This window comes from Furipterus horrens, unplaced genomic scaffold, assembly GCF_987537825.1.
Source record: "Furipterus horrens unplaced genomic scaffold, mFurHor1.1.pri manual_scaffold_9, whole genome shotgun sequence".
In the NCBI taxonomy this organism is placed as follows: Eukaryota; Metazoa; Chordata; class Mammalia; order Chiroptera; family Furipteridae; genus Furipterus; species Furipterus horrens.
In genome coordinates this window covers 28,075,410-28,093,075 of record NW_028327179.1, presented here as the reverse complement: position 1 = coordinate 28,093,075, position 17,666 = coordinate 28,075,410, and the positions used below count along the sequence as shown (strand labels likewise).

At 37.4% G+C, this 17,666-nt stretch overlaps 1 protein-coding gene across 6 annotated transcripts in view; it reads left to right on the top strand.

Annotated features, from left to right (window-relative positions):
• MIOS (meiosis regulator for oocyte development) overlaps positions 1 to 17,666 on the top strand; it is a 180,423-nt gene that overhangs the window by 148,003 nt on the left and 14,754 nt on the right. For all 6 annotated transcript variants that reach the window (XM_090287203.1, XM_090287204.1, XM_090287199.1 and 3 more), the window contains 3 exons: positions 167 to 265; positions 12,484 to 12,738; positions 15,053 to 15,222. In XM_090287203.1, the coding sequence (XP_090143329.1) occupies positions 167 to 265; positions 12,484 to 12,738; positions 15,053 to 15,222 (524 nt within the window). The remainder of the gene's footprint in view (positions 1 to 166; positions 266 to 12,483; positions 12,739 to 15,052; positions 15,223 to 17,666) is intronic.

Below are 17,666 nucleotides of genomic sequence, written 5' to 3'. Positions count from 1 at the left end.
ACTGCTTTGCAGATTGTGTAGGCGGAAGAAAGTATAGCTCTACAATAGAGTGGAAACACCTTACTTGCACTGACGCCTATTATGAATTGGCTTCAAATCAAAATAAATTTAGCTTTGAAATATTTTATTATGTATCATTACTAGTATTTCCTATGCATTTAAATACTCATGAAGCAGTATACAGAAGATACGGACCAGAAATCTCCAGGCAACAAAGGATCATTGGTTTATGCAGGAATTAAATCGATTGTAAAATCATCTTTGGGTAAGAAAATTCTATTTTTCTGCAGCATGTTCATAATTTTTGTACTTTTACATTTCCCCATTTATGTATTTCATGATAGTATACATCTCTTTTGGGAGGGGTTGAGTAAATATGTTAGTGAATATTTAGTTAAATACATAATTGTTCTTATATCTAAAAATTTTTTGGAGGGAATCTTGATTCTGTGAAGTGGTACTGACTTTCTAAATCTGTTCATTCATTTATTTAATGGTTTGGTTTTTTTTGAAGACCCACTCAGAGGTATGATAGACATTAGATGATTTATAGGGTCCTGGTTGTTAGTTTGAATTTTATTATAGAACTTTGCTTGTATAAAAACTAAGTAAAAAGATTTTTAATTGAAGAAGACTCCTTTTTATTTTGCTGCCGACTTTATTTAGCTATCTAATGGCAAAGTCTATATATAACTATGACACGAAGTATGGCCTTACCTAAAGGACCCTTACCTGAAATAGTCCTTGATGATTGAATGAATGTATGAATTATTGTAGGATTGAACTTGGTAAACTATTTAAGAATAAAGTAAGATGACAAAAGAACCAAACTTACTATTTTTTCACTTCTTTAAAGTTGTTTTTATTGTACTTAAATTGTTGCTCCTATTATAATCATTTCCCCAACCTAGGATTTGGTATCTAGCTTTTGATAGCAATCAAATTTGGGCCTAATTCAAGCAGCTAGAAAAGTTGTCTACATTATTTAGTCAAAGAATGGTAGAAGAAGTAATAACTCCAACTTGTTTTTTAATTCAACTTTCGCAAATACTATGCAAATAATACAAAGTAAAATGCTATTTTTAAAATAATGATTAGGCATTTTAATAAACTTATAACTTTAAAGGACTTTCAAATTACTTTAGTTCACATTGATGAAGATGGAGTGGACTACTTTTCTGACCTATTTCATTTTGGGGTTCCCATTAACTCTCCACCCAAAATTAATTCTTTTGTTATAAATAATAGAATGAGTTCAATTAGAAAATTGTTTTTTATTAATACATGTAAAAGGGCAGATATACTTTATAACCCCTATCAATGAATCTGAATACCTTGGTTCATGATTTTAGAACCAACTCTCAAAGAATTAAACACCAAGTTTATAGAATTTTTAGTATTTTATCTAAATAGTAGGCAGGCCACATTGCATTTTCATTCTGAGGTTTATTTGTTGGTTTTGTTGTATTTTGATATATTTTAGGGAAAAGCCAACAAACTACTTCTGAAGAAAAGCAAGGGGAAAAGTGGAATAACTGTGTTTTTGTTGCAGTAGAGACAAACTAAGTATTTTGTCTTATGTCAAGAGTAGTCTTCACCCAGACTAAAAAAACTATTGTTGGAAAGATTTCCTCCTCGCTAGACTTTCAGCTTTTTGTTTGGTTTGATTTATGTATTTTTGTTCCCATAATGTGAAAGTAATAGGTAGAGAAATGACTTTCAAAGATAACATTCCTAGGTTTCAATCTTTTATCTGGCCATACTCTTTCCTGTAATGGTATCTAATAATTTAACACATAATAAGTCAACACATTGAGCCATCTTGCCCATGGTAATCCAGTCAAGTTTAATAGAACACACAGCTATATTTTAACTTTGGTGACAAATAACATATATCTAGTGCTTACTATGAATTAGACATCGTGCCAATTGCTTTCCCTATGTTATTTTATTAATTCTTACAACTGTAATATGAGATAAATTTATTCACTCATTAAGTGTTATTTATTATTTGCTCACTATGTGCTAAGAATTGTCCTAGGAACTGGATACATAACTATCAACAAAATATTTCTCATAGATACTGAACAAGATAGCTATCATTTCTGCTCTTGGGAATTGACCATATTTTTTGCACTATAAGACAGACCTGACCATAAGACACACCTAGGTTTAGAGGAGGAAAACAAGGAGAAAATATTCTGAACCAAATGGTGTACTAAAATATTTAATAAAATATAAGAATAATATTTCAACCATGTAAAGTGAACAGCAGTCAACAACAGTATTAGGAACCATCTTCATTGTCTAACAAATGAGGAGAGACTTTAAGGTTCAAGTATTCTAGTTTTCTGGGAACCCCAAGAACTCATCATCACTAGTGTCAGAATTTATGAAGCTCAGTTGCTCACAATCACTGATATCACTCTCTTTGCTATCGTCATATATGATATTACCTTCAGTTCCATCCAAGGCATTGCTAATGCCACATTTTTTTGAATGACTGTACAACGGTTTCATCCTTCATTGACAGGTCAAGTAATACACATCACGGTCTGTGATGCAGTATTTGCTCCATAAGACGCACAGACATTTCCCCCCACTTTTCGGGGGGGAAAAGTGCGTCTTAATAGAGCCAAAAATACAGTACATTTTAGTTCAGAATTTGGACAGATAAACAGGTGGTTATAACAAGAGGAATAACAGACCGTTATGTATAGAAGAATTCCTGATCTGATTGTAGGGATTGAGAGGGTAAAGGCAAACACAGGATCCAGACAGGGAGCAGCATATGCATGAACCCTGAGGAGAAGGAGCGTACCATATTCAGTAGTGCTGGAACAAAGCATGAGAGAGAAAGTGAAGCAAGAATGGAGACTAGAAAGGTAACAATGGGTAACTCAGGACTTAGAGGTCATGGTAAGAATTCAGGGAGATTTATCCTGTAACAGGGGGAAACCAAGGAAAGATTAAAGAGTAGTGACAATTAGATTTATTTCAGAGCTGTCACTGTGAGGAATGAATTGAAGAGTATCAAGTAGAAGCCACAGTAGTCAGGCAAAATATGATGGTATTCTTACCAAGGTTAGTGGCAGAGGAACTAGAGACATGGGTAAATTAGAGATTGGGATACAATTTAATGATTAATTGGATAAAGGGGATGAAGGAGAAGGAACAGTGAAAAAATAGCACACATATTTAGCTTAGGAAACTGGGTTAATACTGGAGTCAGTTAATTAGATAGGAATAACATAAGAAGACCTTGTTTGAGAAGAGTAAGAATTTTTTTTTCTAATAAGTTGAATTTAAGGTAGCTAGTTGGAGATCTCCAGGAGGCAAATAATTTAGAGTAGGTTGAAGAAGTGAAGTCATCCATTTTACATAATTCAAGAAATTTGACTATATGAAAGGATAAAAAGATATACAGTGATCCCTTATCACAGGTATTATGTTTTAGACACCACCACCCCGCAACAGGTGAAAATCCGCGAAGTAGGAACCTTACATTTATTTTAGTATTTACTGTTCAGTACCACAAAATCCTGCTATATAACGAAAAATCCGCGATAAATAATTAAATATAATATTTTTAAAAATCCTGCGATATGGTGAGGCCATGATAAGTGAACCACAATATAGAGAGGGACTACTGTACAGTACTATTAGCAGGTGAATTTAGGGTCAGGGGAGGACTTTTGTAGGTCTTGTTTTTTATTTGAACATGGGATTAATTTAAGCATGTTTATTTTTTTTATTATTTTTTTAATGTTTTTTATTGATTATATTGTTACAACAGTTCCAATTTTCTCCCCTTTACTCCCCTCCACCCAGCATCTCCCTCCCCCAGCAATCCCCCCCCAAGTCCATACCCCTGGTTCGTAAAAAATAACTATCCCCCCCCCCTCAAATATTAAGACCCTTTGTAATCTTGTAAAGGACAATGGGTGAAGGTCTCAATCTCCTCTAGCTGCTTCAAGCTGGACATGGTCGTCGTCCTACCTACCCTTGGGTCCAGAAAACCCTAATAATAGTGGGGATGTGGAGGGGAGGGTGGCCTTCCCACATGGGGAAGGATCGTGCAGACTCCAGGTCAGTTGGCTGTCTCCAGACCACGGCGTGCTTGGTTTAACAGGCTGGCATCCTTGTTGTGTTCTGGGGGCAACAGATTTGGCGGAAAGGGTTAAAAGACATCATTCAATCCATAACTACTAGATGACAAAAGGCAGGGATTAATTTTTCAATGTTCCATATTAGGAGAAAAAAAAAAAAAAAGGGCTTCTTTGTAGGAAGGTGTGCTAGGCACATCTCCACTGTCCAAAACCCTTTTGCCCATTATACTTAGTTTGGGCTGAGGGAAATAGTTTATGTTTCCCCCCTCTCAGACCTCTGGCCCCTTTCTGTCCAAGCCATTAGGATAGAAAAGAGAAACCAGTTTTAAAGTGAAGCCCACAGACCACCCCATTCTTCACCAACCCAGCCATTTAGTTCAGCAAAACCGTTGAGTCTCAGGAGGCAGCGCTGCAGAGAGGATTAAGTGAGGCTTATGCATACAGACAATCACTCAGGTAATGCGATCATAGGCTTATGTCCTTTGAAAACAGAAAACGTGTTAATTTATGTAACATCACCCACAAACAAGTCTCTAAATCTGTAAGACTGTCTTATTGGGAAGATATCCAGTTGCAAGGCTCTTGAAATTCTATTTGCCTGCAACTTGAGTATCTTTGATGATATCACAGACATGGTTTAATTTTCAAGTGAAACCATATTTTATTTTATTTATTTTTATTTTTTTATTTTTTTAATGTGTTTTATTGATTATAATATTACATTTGTGTCAATTTCCCTTCCCTCTGCTCCCCTCCACCCGGTGGCCCCCCTCCCTCCAGTTGTCCCCCCCTTTTAGATCATGTCCATTAGTTGTGCATACAGTTCTTCTCAACCTCTCTCTGTCTATTCCATTCCCTCCTACCATGATCCTTAATGCCTATATCATCTCCCTCCCTCTCCCCATTCCCCCTCCCCGTTGACCTCCCCCCAACATGTTCCCCATACCCATAGCTCTCTTTCCAGTCTCGTTGCCTGTTTAGTTTGCCTTTGTTTCAATTCCCTAGCTTCTGTTGTTTCTTGTGATGCAGTTTTCATTTTAGATTTCATTGTCTTGATCCTCCTTTTTCTAAACCAGTCCCTTTAACATCTCATACAACAGTGGTTTGGATCTAACGAACTCTTTCAGTTTTATTTTGTCCTGGAAACACTTTCTCTGTCCCTCTACTCTGAGTGACAATTTCGCTGGATAGAGTATTCGTGGTTGTAGGTTTTGGATTTTCATTGCTTTGAATATTTCTTGCCAGTCCCTTCTTGCCTGCAGGGTCTCCCTTGAGAAGTCAGCTGATAGTCTAATTGGGACCCCTTTGTACATAATTCTTTTCTTCTCTCTTGCTGCTTTTAAGATTCTCTCCTTATCTTTAATCCTCGACATTTTGATTATAATGTGTCTTGGAGTGGCTCTCCCTGGGTCCAGCTTCTTTGGAACTCTCTGTGCCCCCTGGACCTGCAAGTCCATTTCCCTCCCCAAGTCTGGGAAGTTCTCCTTTATTATATTTTCACTCAATTTTTCAAGTTCTAGTTCATCTTCCTCGCTCTCTGGCAAACCAGTGATTCTTATGTTGGGCCTTTTATAGCTGTCCCAGAGGTTTCTGATCCTCTCATCGTTGCTTCCCATTTCCTCTCGCTGCATTGGTTGACTGCTTGTTCCTTCTCCATATTCCGGTTTGTTGAAATGAACTCTGGATTTTTTTTCCTCACCATCTGTCTCGTATGTGGTTTTGTTCCTTTCGTTATGAGTGTTTTTCGCTTCTTTCTCATCTTTTTCCAGATCTTTTGTGAATTCTGTAAGCCACCTGATAACAATGGCCCAGAACTGAGCCTTTGACAGGTTTCTTATCTGTTCATCTGTCAGGTTCTCCATCTGTTGCCTGGTGAGCTGTGCCACCGGGATTTCTATAGTTGTCTGCCTCATTTTGACAGATGCGTTCTGTTTTCTTGGGCCGGCTGTAGGGGGCAGTGCCTGTGTACGCGTCACAATCCAGCGACCGGCGCCTGTCCGCGACCTATTTCGCAGCCCTGTAGCGCTTTCTTTGGGGGCGGGGGTCCAAGATGGATTCACACAGTTATTCCGCTAGGAGACCGGGATCCGTCCTCCCGCCCCCCTGGGCCTCATTGTTCAAGGCGATGTGGTGGCTGCTTTCCCCAGCGTTGGGGTCGCGAGCTGCCGGGGGTTCGACTGCAGCCGGGGTTGTTCTCCCCGCCGCTGTCCCAGGTGCGACCGCAAACAGCTCCGCCCCCTTTCTCTCGTCCTACCTGCCCAAAGAGCGCCGCTGGTTTATAACTTCATATGTTGGGCTTCCGTGTAGTTTTATTTTCTGGAATTTCTAGTTATCCTTTGTTTTGAAGTAGTTGTATTCCTCTCTAGTTGTAGAGGGAGACCTAGCGCGTCCGTCTAAGCCTCCATCTTGGCCGGAAGTCCCGAAACCATATTTTAAATGAGAAGAAACTTTTAAGACGGTTAGTTGCCCTATTTTATTTTTTTTTAGACTGCTCCCAACTCTTTTATTTATTTATTTTTTCTCCCAGCTTTTCTTTATTGATTATATTGTTACAATAGTTCCAATTTTCTCCCCTTTACTCCCCTCCACCCAGCATCTCCCTCCCCCAGCAATCCCCCCCCAAGTCCATACCCATGGTTCGTAAAAAATAACTATCCCTCCCTCTCAGATATTAAGACCCTTTGTAATCTTGTAAAGGACAATGGGCGAAGGTCTCAAGCTCCTCTAGCTGCTTCAAGCTGGACATGGTCGTCGTCCTACCTACCCTTGGGTCCAGAAAACCCTAATAATAGTGGGGGTGTGGAGGGGAGGGTGGCCTTCCCACATGGGGAAGGATTGTGCAGACTCCAGGTCAGTTGGCTGTCTCCGGACCACGGCGTGCTTGGTTTAACAGGCTGGCATCCTTGTTGTGTTCTGGGGGCAACAGATTTGGCGGAAAGGGTTAAAAGACATCATTCAATCCATAACTACTAGATGACAAAAGGCAGGGATTAATTTTTCAATGTTCCACATTAGGAAAAAGAAAAAAAAAGAAAAAAAAAGAAAAAAATAAGGGCTTCTATGGAGGAAGGTGTGCTAGGCACATCTCCCCTGTCCAAAACCCTTTTGCCCATTATATTTAGTTTGGGCTGAGGGAAATAGTTTATGTTTCCCCCCTCTCAGACCTCTGGCCCCTTTCTGTCCAAGCCATTAGAATAGAAAAGAGAAACCAGTTTTAAAGTGAAGCCTACAGACCACCCCATTCTTCACCAACCCAGCCATTTAGTTCAGCCAAACCGTTGAGTCTCAGGAGGCAGCGCTGCAGAGAGGATTAAGTGAGGCTTATGCATACAGACAATCACTCAGGTATTGCAGTCATAGGCTTATGCCCTTTGAAAACAGAAAACACATGTTAATTTATGTAACATAACCCACAAACAAGTCTCTAAATCTGTAAGACTGTCTTATTGGGAAGACATCCAATTGCAAGGCACTTGACATTCTACTTGTCTGCAACTTGAATCTCTTTGGTGATATCACAGACATGGTTTAATTTTCAAGTGAAACCATATTTTAAATGAGAAGAAACTTTTAAGACAGTTAGCTGACCTACTTTACAGTCTACTACTGATCATTGTGATTTTCCTTGAATAATGATTTTTCTCCCTAAGGTTACCCTCCTTGTCTTTAAAGGGACTACATTAAATCCATTTTTAATTTATCCTGTTCATTTGCATAAACATAACAAGAGCAGCAAATGATCACTTATGATATTTAGTTCTGCTTTGCTGGAACTTACCCAAGGAATATTTGGGGTGACCCTCAGTCTGTTCTTCAGGGCACAGAAGCTGAGCCACATATCTGGCATTCATCCTTGCCTGTACACACCTGTTTTTTCCAAGTCTTTCTGGTTTTTCATTGTGCCTTAAGGTCTCTTCTAGCCATCTTTCAGGAAAACAACCTTCGTTCCTTCCCTGGAAAGATTGCTGTGGACCGCACAACCAACCGTGGTACCAGGCCTTTTATCTCACGGGCTTTTATTACCTTTGAAAGTCATTCCCAGTTCCTCAGGGCTTTTTGGTAACAACCAGAGCCCAAGTGTGTCTCCTTTAGGCTTGACGTTCCAGTCAAAGACTTGTAATTTAAGCATGTTTAAATGCTAAAGTGTAAAAGCCCATAGAAAGAGGCTGGAGATGTAGGGAAAAGGAAGTGAAGACCAAAAGTCCTAGGAATGGGAGGGAAAGGGATTCAGAGCTTTATATAAGAGGATGTACACCACCTCCATATTAGCCAGAGAGAAAGGGGAACAGTGTGCAGTTTAAGGTTCAGTGACTGGAGCAGAGCGGTTTTCCACCTGATGACTCATATTTTCTCAATGTAGTAGGTTTGCTTGTTGAGAAAGAGCAGAGAAGTTGTCTAGAGAAGACACAGAGAGCAAGAGAGTTGTCTTGAGAAACATGGGAAGATTGTGGGGAAATGGTGTTTTACCAGAGGAGAGAATAAAGGACAGTGGGGCAGGAGAATCAAGGATACCTGCAAGAGGATGACTCATTTGTTGACCCTTGGGATCTAGCTTGGACAGGGAGGAAAATGAGAGGAGGAGACTGGCCAGTAAAAATAGGAGTGGTCAGGAGAGTGTGAGATTGAAGAATATGGAAATGAGATTTCTGGAAGGCTTAGAGGTTGTGGTTAGAAAGTGGCTCATTTGGAGGAGGAACAGTTTGGAGTGTGTGTATGAAAGGAGTGGGGAAAGAAGATGTTGACCATTGGCGATAAGAAGCAAAGGATCGATGAGACTAGTTTATTGGATGGACTAAATGTTGAAGTCAATCAGTATGCAGAAAATGTGTGCTCAGAGGAAATGTCTTACACAGTTTTGTATAGCAGTTTTCACAGTCTTGTCAATAGGTATAATTTCTTCCTTTTAAGAAAGCAGAAAATTGTGTAATAAATTTTCATCAGCTTTCCATCCAACATGATGAAAATATTTTTCATGCTTAATAAACTCTGATCACAGAACTTTTCTATTCAGAATTACTTGAAGGGGCAAAATAGCTGGGATTTATAGAGTTTTTAACAAAATATTCTTTATAAATTGGATAATTTTACTGCTTTGTTTTTATATAGACATAAAAGTGCAACAATAACGAAGTTTCTTATTGCTTGGCGTAGTATTTGATACACTTTTTAAATGTTTTTAACATTTAAATGAACTTGTTTCTCTTGCAACCATCAATAAAATGTTCATTCTGTTATTCATATATAGGGCAATATCAAATTTAGGGGATACAGTTTTGTCATTTAGTATTGCATAACATATTTAAATGTAATTTTTTCTGAGCTGTGTTAAAATTATATATTTATAATTCATTTTTTATAAGTTTACATTCAAATTAATTTCCTTAAGTAACAAAATAAAGTTTATGATTTTTTACTATTAAAAAGCCACACATGTTAAAAAGTCATAATATGACTGTACTTAAAAACCCACAGATATATCACATTGCTTATTTGATTACCCTAATATCCTATAGCCTAGTTCTCAAGCAGTGAGAATGTCTTGGAGCAGCCTAAATACGTGACACAATTTTTCACCTCCTATCAGTGAACTCTTTGGATTCATATATATTGATCTCTATTCTATTTCATGACAGAATTTCTTTAAAATAAAAAATGTGAGGACTTATTTTAAAAAAAATAATGGCTGCTTTTTGTTCATCTGTTTAAAATTGTTATTTTAACCATTAATTAAATAATATCAGCATTGAATCCAAAATTTATAGGGGAGATATGAAAATAAATACCTTGGTACATCTGTAGCTTGTTATACCTGAAATTTAATAACTACATTCTATCTAAACAATTTAAATTTGGAAAATAATTTATTCAGAAAAGTCATTTTGTTTTAACAGGCTTTTTTTTTACTTTTACATTTAATTACTCAAAGTTTTCTCATAGTTCTTAAAATTTCACTTTTAGAAGCTAAAAGTGAATTTTTTTTATTTTTATTTTTGGTCTTGAGTGACTTCTATCATAGTTAATAAAGCATAATGGTTTCCTCATTTTGATGGGCAGAGGGTTCTCCTCAGGAAGAAAACTTCTTTTCAGAAGTCTTTTCCTAACTCCTTGACCTGACTTGACAATAGCTTCCAAATTAGTAAGGTTAAAAATATGTAATTTCATGTGTATTATTTAACTATGTTTTAAGTTTCAAATTTTACAAATAACCCATCTTAAAAGCTTTTTCATAGAGTTTGAGGATAAAACTTTCTGAAACATTGAAGAATTTGAGTTGCAATTAATAGAGTCCTTAAATTTTGTACTTATTTGTTTAACCTTTATTTGGCACCAAGTATAATTCTAAGTGAAATTATCCTGCCATTAGGATTATCTTCCTTGAAAGCAATCTAAATAATGCTCACAAGAATTTATCTAAGTTTCTTATAAAAAGAGAATAAGAATATAAAGTCTCCTGATTTAAGGGGGGGACTTCAAATCATTCCTATTGTATTTTAGCTTTATTACTTACCTTATACTTTCAAAGTATTTTGATATTTATGATCTCATTTTTCATATCTATGTATGTATACATACATAGAGAGGCAGAGAGTGGAGGAGGAGGGAGAGAGATTGAGCACCTGTTGGATGGATCTCAAGCACCGGCAATACCTTTCACATAACACAGACAAGATGCCTGCCCTTTTGGAACTCATGTTCTAGTAGGAGAAGAGATGAGACTAAAAAATGAATTTTTTTATAAAAGAGAGAGCTATGTTAGTGCTAAAGGAAAGAGGAAATATAAGGTTGGTGCAAAAAAAAATGTCCGATTTCAAGGTCTACTTTAAAAATGAAAAAGCCCATGAGTATGAAAATATTTATTCGTTAACATAATCTCCTTTGCTTTCTAGAACCTCATTCCATCTGTCAACTCGCTTATAAATGCCATGCTTGTAAAATTCTTTAGGTTTTGAAGCAAAATATGAATCCAACTCATTTTCAGCCTCTTCCCTTGATGGCAACCTAAGACCATCCAAATGGTTCTGTAATCCCTGAAACAAGTGATAATCAGAAGGAACAAGGTCAGTTGAATATGGAGAATGAAGCAATATTTTCCAACCAAGCTCTTTCAAGAAAGTTCTGGTGAGTTGAGGTGTGTGAGGACAAGCATTATCGTGATGGAAGATGACACCCTTTCTGTTGACTAAGGAGGGTCGCTTTTGGTTCAAAGCTGCTTTCAAGCGATGAAGTCGTTCACAGTAAACATTAGCAGTAATTGATTGTTGTCTAACAGTTCATAATGGACAGTTCCTTCCATATCCCACCATATACTCAACATGATCTTCTTTGGATGAAGTCCTCTTCTTGGTTGTTGAACTCTTCTTCCTCCTTGACTGATCCACGATCGGCAGTGTTTAATGTTATGGTAAAGGATCCATTTCTCAGCACCCATAACAAGCCTACCTAAAAATGGTGCCTGAAGGTATCGCGAAAGCAATGATTCATAAGCAACACGCTGCTGCAGATTCACTGGAGACAGTTCGTGTGCAACCTAGTTTCCAACTACTGGAACCTTTCCCATCCTTTTCAGTTGGCTTAGCATGGTTGTATGGGCTACGTTAAATTGTTCTGCAAGTTCGCTAGAGGTAATGGTGGGGTTTTCTGTGACAACAGCTTCTAGCACTTCAGAATCAAGTTTTTTTGGACAACCCTCTTTGGCTCGTTTTTCAAACTGAAATCTGCACTTTGGAAACAGGAAAACCACCTCCTGCAACTTCTTTCAGTCACTGCATGGTCCCCATAAGTGTTCTGAATAGACTTTGCAGCTGTACTTGCATTGGCACCTTTATGAAACTCATTATAGAGTAAACATTTCTAATGAGGTCTTTAGATGGCACGAACATGGGTGCAAATATTGCGGATGATTATGAATAATACTTCGATAATCTGAAAAAATAAGGTATACATTAGTCCCTGTGACATTAAAAAATTATAAGAAGAGGCACAAATTTAATAAATACTATCTAAAACTTTTTTTTAAAAAAGTTGGACATTACTTTTGCACCAACCTGGTAATCGTAAGTTGCTAATAGAAGGTGGCACCCTTTAGATTAATTGGCCAGGGAGGCTTCTCTGAAGCAGTGACTCAGCTTAGACTCTCAAGCAATGACTGTTATTTCAATAACTTTTTGATATTTCAAGACACCGTTTTACTTAACAATTTGTAAAGTATGTTTTGTGGCATATTTTGTATTCTGTCATCAAATTGTGGCTGAGAAATTGAATATTCAGAATCTGGTGTTAAAGTATTTATCTGTAAAACTAACTTATTTTCCAAATACACTTCAAAAAATAATAAATGATAAAGCAATTAATATAAGAATGTTTCTTGTTTTAGGAATGGTGGAAAGCAGCAGACATAATTGGAGTGGACTGGATAAGCAAAGTGATACACAGAATTTAAATGAAGAGAGAATCTTAGCTTTACAGCTCTGTGGGTGGATAAAGAAAGGGACAGATGTAGACGTGGGGCCGTTTTTGAACTCCCTGGTACAAGAAGGGGAATGGGAGAGAGCTGCTGCTGTGGCATTATTCAACTTGGATATTCGACGGGCAATCCAAATCCTGAATGAAGGGGCGTCTTCAGGAAAAGGTATTGGGTTATATTTTAAGATACTTGCAGTCCATAGATTCCTATGGAGAAAAGATGCTGATAATTTTCAAAAATCTAATCAGTTAATATTTATGTAAATTATTTGAAAGAAATTAACATACTACTATTTCTGTAAATATTAGCGCACCCCTTTTGTTTATGCCTTGGTTTAAGTCTATAGAAAAGAAAATGTGGCCCTGGCCAGTGTGGCTCAGTTGGTTGGACCGTTGTCCCATGCCAAAAGGTTGAGTTTCGATTCCCAGTTGGGGCACATGCCTGGAATTCAGGTTTGGCCCCTGGTCCGGACCTCTAAGACCCCTGGTCCCAGCAGATATGGGAGTCAACCAGTCGATGCCTCTCTTTTGCATCAGTGTTTCTCTTTCTCCCTTCCTTTCTCACTTCCCCTCTCTCTGAAAAACAATGAAAAACTGTCCTTGGATGAAGATAAAAAAAAATTTTTTTAAAGAAAGAAAATGTGTCTTAACTGTCAGTTAAGGAATGCTCAAATGTGTTCGTTTTCAAAGTTCTTTTCTTTTAAAGATAGTTCACATATATTTTCCTGGAGATTAGGACTACTTTAGTTTGCAGCATTTGTGAACATTTGAGTGTATTTTATTTTATACTTTATTTTTTTAATAGTTATTGGTTGACTTTTAGAAAACTTTGCACAATAATTTTAGTTAGACTAATATAAATTCTTATAAAAATGGTATTTTGATTTACAAAAGTGCTTCTACTTGAGTCTGGTGATTTAAACATCGTTTCCATTTAATATTTTTTAGAAAGGAAGAAAAAGTGAAATATGATAAAGTTTTTATTCTTAACATTTTGCAAGGGAATATTTAGAAAAGTAAATCTTAATCCAGAAATTTAGTTTTTTTCTTATCAGGAATATATTACTTGAAAATACCTAAATGTATATAGCTACTGATTTTTAATACAGTTAGCAAATTATTTCTGAGTTCTCAGAATACTTAATTCCTATTTGGTGGTCCATTTTGAAACCATTACAGCTTTGTTGTACCATAGGGGAAAACATGAAATTAACTGTAATATATTTACTTGCAGTCTAAAAGTAGAAAAAGCTAATGTTTTGTCCAGATTGGCCTCTTTTCTCTTCACTTTTGTTATAATGTAAGCCTTCCCCGTTTGAGATTGCAATAGAAGACATGCAGTGATGGGAAGAATAATTGATATTTAAAGCCATTTCTAATTATAATTTTGCTGCAACTTGAGAGCATGGCACTTTCCTGTCATGTGTACCTGGAATATTTTGTGTTATATTTGAACACTCGACTAACAATAGGGGAAAGTATCTTTCTAATGATTTTAATAATTTGATTAAGAACTAAAGGAAAGATTTCTCTGAATCCATTTTCCTTTCCATTTGGAAATGTTCTAAGCAGGATTCAAAGAAGATATTTCTTTCTTTCTTTTTTTTTTGCTACTAATTAAAGACTTTAATAGTAGGCAGAGAAGCAAGCACAAAGTTACTGGGGAACGTGTTTATAGAAATGAAGAACAAGGATATTACAGACAAGGTGGGAAAAGGTAAAATACTGTTTTATTTGGAAAAGAAGGAAAATAGAGTCAGGAAACAAGAAGAGAACTGCTATATTAAATGGAGAAAATACTTAGGAATAAAACTTAAAGATTAATATAGTTTTCTCTTTTAAAGGTAAACTTGTTAGAAGTCAAGGCAGCCTTAATGTTGACTTCTTGGTTAGCATCTTATCAACAGTCATATTAACTTCTAAGCCTGGATGTGTAAAAGACTGTTAGTAACAATAGCTTTGTTGCAAATGTGTCTAAATAAAATTCAGTGGTAATACTGATAGTTAATTTTGTCTACAAAAATTGAAAATACAACACTATAATAACAATACTGAAATAGTGGTTTTTAATACCTTATAGTCAAAGCACACACATAAATATGTGCATTATATATTTAGGATTAGGAAAATAAAATGATTTTGAAAATTGCAGTCCCAAGATACAGTAATATTTACTATCAGTGCTTAAAATATCTCAACCAGTGTAAATGAACTTGATGATAAAGTTGGCAATGATTCTGGCCGGTACTTGTCCTGCACAGGGTTTACAATATGGGCAAAAGTTTTGTAAGAACAGGAGTTTTTACTTGTAGTCCTTCTCAAATTTTCCTGTCTAGTCAAAACCCTTATTCTCGTAGGCTTATATTTCTGGGGTAAAATTCACCCTCTGATCTTTATCTGTTCATGGTTTAAGAATGGAAAGAAGGAGATATACTAAGCTTTTGATTGCTTTGATTTAGCTGGCTGCTTTTAATATGCAGGTGACCTGAATCTCAATGTGGTAGCCATGGCTTTATCGGGTTATACTGATGAGAAGAACTCCCTTTGGAGGGAAATGTGCAGCACTCTACGATTGCAGTTAAACAACCCGTATCTGTGTGTCATGTTTGCATTTCTGACAAGTGAAGGAGGATCTTATGACGGAGTATTGGTAAGCTAATTTCTGTTTCATAAGGCTCTTTTTTTAAATAGGAGTTTTTATCTAACTTTGTAAAAGTTGTCAAATGTCTGTTGCATAAAATACTGTTATAGTTCAATGCATTTTTTTGTTTTTGTTTTTATTTATTTGTATATGTTTTATTGATTATGCTGTTACAGTTGTCCCAATTTCTTTCCCTTTGTTCCCCTCCACCCAGTGACCCCCCACTCCAGTTGTTCCCCCCGCCCCAGTCCATGCCCATTGGTTGTGCATATAGTTCTTCTCAACATCTTCCTGTCTACTCCACTCCCTCCTACTATGCTTCTTAATTCCTGCATCATCTCCTTCCCTTCCCCCTGCCCCCCTCCCTGCTGACCTCCCCCAATATGTTCCCCATACCTATAGTTCTTTCTCCACTCTCGTTGCCTACTTAGTTTGCCTTTGTTTCGATTCCCTAGCTTCTGTTGTTGGTTGTTGGTTGTTGTGATACAGTTTTCATTTTAATGTTCTTAGTTTTGATCCTCCTTCTAAACAAGTCCCTTTAACATCTCACATAACAGTGGTTTGGATCTAATGAACTCCTTCAGTTTTGCTTTGTCCTGGAAGCACTTTCTCTGCCCTTCTATTCTGAATGACAGCTTCACTGGTTAGAGTAATCATGGTAGTAGGTTTTTGCTTTTCATTACTTTGAATATTTCTTGCCTGCAGAGTCTCCTTTGAGAAATCAGCTGAGAGTCTTATTGGGACCCCTTTGTAGGTAATTCTCTTCTTCTCTCTTACTGCTTTTAAGATTTTCTCTTTAGCCTTAATTTTTGACATTTTGATTATAATGTGCCTTGGTGTGGTTCTCCCTGGGTCCAGTTTTTTTTGGAACTCCCTGTGCTTCCTAGACCTGTGAGTCTGTTTCCTTCCCCAAGTTAGGGAAGTTCTGCTTTATTACATTTTCACTTAATTTTTCAATTTCTAGTTCTTCTTCACCTTCTGGCAACCCTGTAATTCGGATGTTGGCCTGCTTATAGCTGTCCCAGAGGTTTCTGAGCCTCTCCCCATTTTCCTCACTTTTTGTTTCCTTTTTCTGCACTGGTTGACTGTTTGTTCCTTCCCTATGTTCTGATTTGTTGATTTGATCCCTGGTTTTCCTTCTCTGACCACTTGTTTCATATGTGTTTTTGTTCATTTCAGCAGGACTAGCCTTCATTCCTTCCCCGTCTTGTTTAAGATCTGCTGTTAGTCCTGTATGCTGTCTTATAACTATAGCTCTGAACTGAGCTTCAGAAAGATTATTGATCTGCTGGTCCAGTAAATCATGTGTTTGCTGTGTGGTCAGCTGCGTGATTGGGATCTCTATCATGATCCTGCCATTCTGACAGTTTTTGTTTACCTTTCCTTTTTGGGCGGGGCTGTCACACCTCGTACACTATAGGGGGCGGAGCCCTGTGCACTTGTCACTACTGGGTGACCCTTCTCACCACACTGTGGTGCTTTGTGTGGGGCAGGGGTCCAAGACGGATTTCTGCCATTCACTCTCTGCTGAGAGACTGGGAGCCTCCTCTGCCCCACGCTCTCCGGGCCGCACAGTCTGAGGCAATGGGGGTCTGCCTTCCCCAGCATTGGAATAGCGAGCTGACGGGTCTGGTCTGTAGCCAGGGGTGGCCCCCAGGCGCTTCTCACCTCTCCTTAAATATGGGCATCTGTGCTTACCATAGTCCTGCCACTCGCTGCTTCAGCTGCTTCCGCCAGCATACCTTGACCTCTCCACCCACCCCAGCTTCGCCCCTCGTACCAGTCCCAACGAGCACCACTTGTTTATAACTTCTTACTCTGGACTTCTATGTAGCTTTATTTTCTGAAACTTCTGGTTATTTCTGGTTTTGCAGTAGTTGTAGTCCTTCTTAGTTGTGGAGGGAGATGGAGTGTGTCAGTCTAGGCCTCTATCTTGGCCGGAAGTGCATTTTTGTTATTTAAAATAAACTATCTTAAACATTTTTCTGAGAAGCTCTTCTTGAACATGACTGCTAACACATGATTAGGATGACTGTGTCTTATCTGAGCTTTGGAAAATAAATGATGTGATCACACTACTTATAGTGTCTATTTCATATTTTTATTATTTGGTCTTTCATTGCTATTTCTCTCTCTTCTGCTTTAACCACCTATGACCACAGTTTCCACATAGGTTCTTTATTACAGAATTGGGAAAGAAAGAATAAAGTGAGATTTGCTTATCAGTTTTAGTTATTGAGTTTTAAACTTCACACTGGTACCACAATTTTCTTTGCTCTGTTCAGTGCGCTTCTTTCTAGCACTGAGAAGTGCTTTCTAACATTAAAATTATTTCTGTTTGACGTTATAGGAAACATTATAGCATTTCTTGTAAAATATACATCACTTGAATAATTGGTTGAAATGTTAGTTTCTAAGAATTTATAAAAACGTATTTACTGAGGTATCTTAAT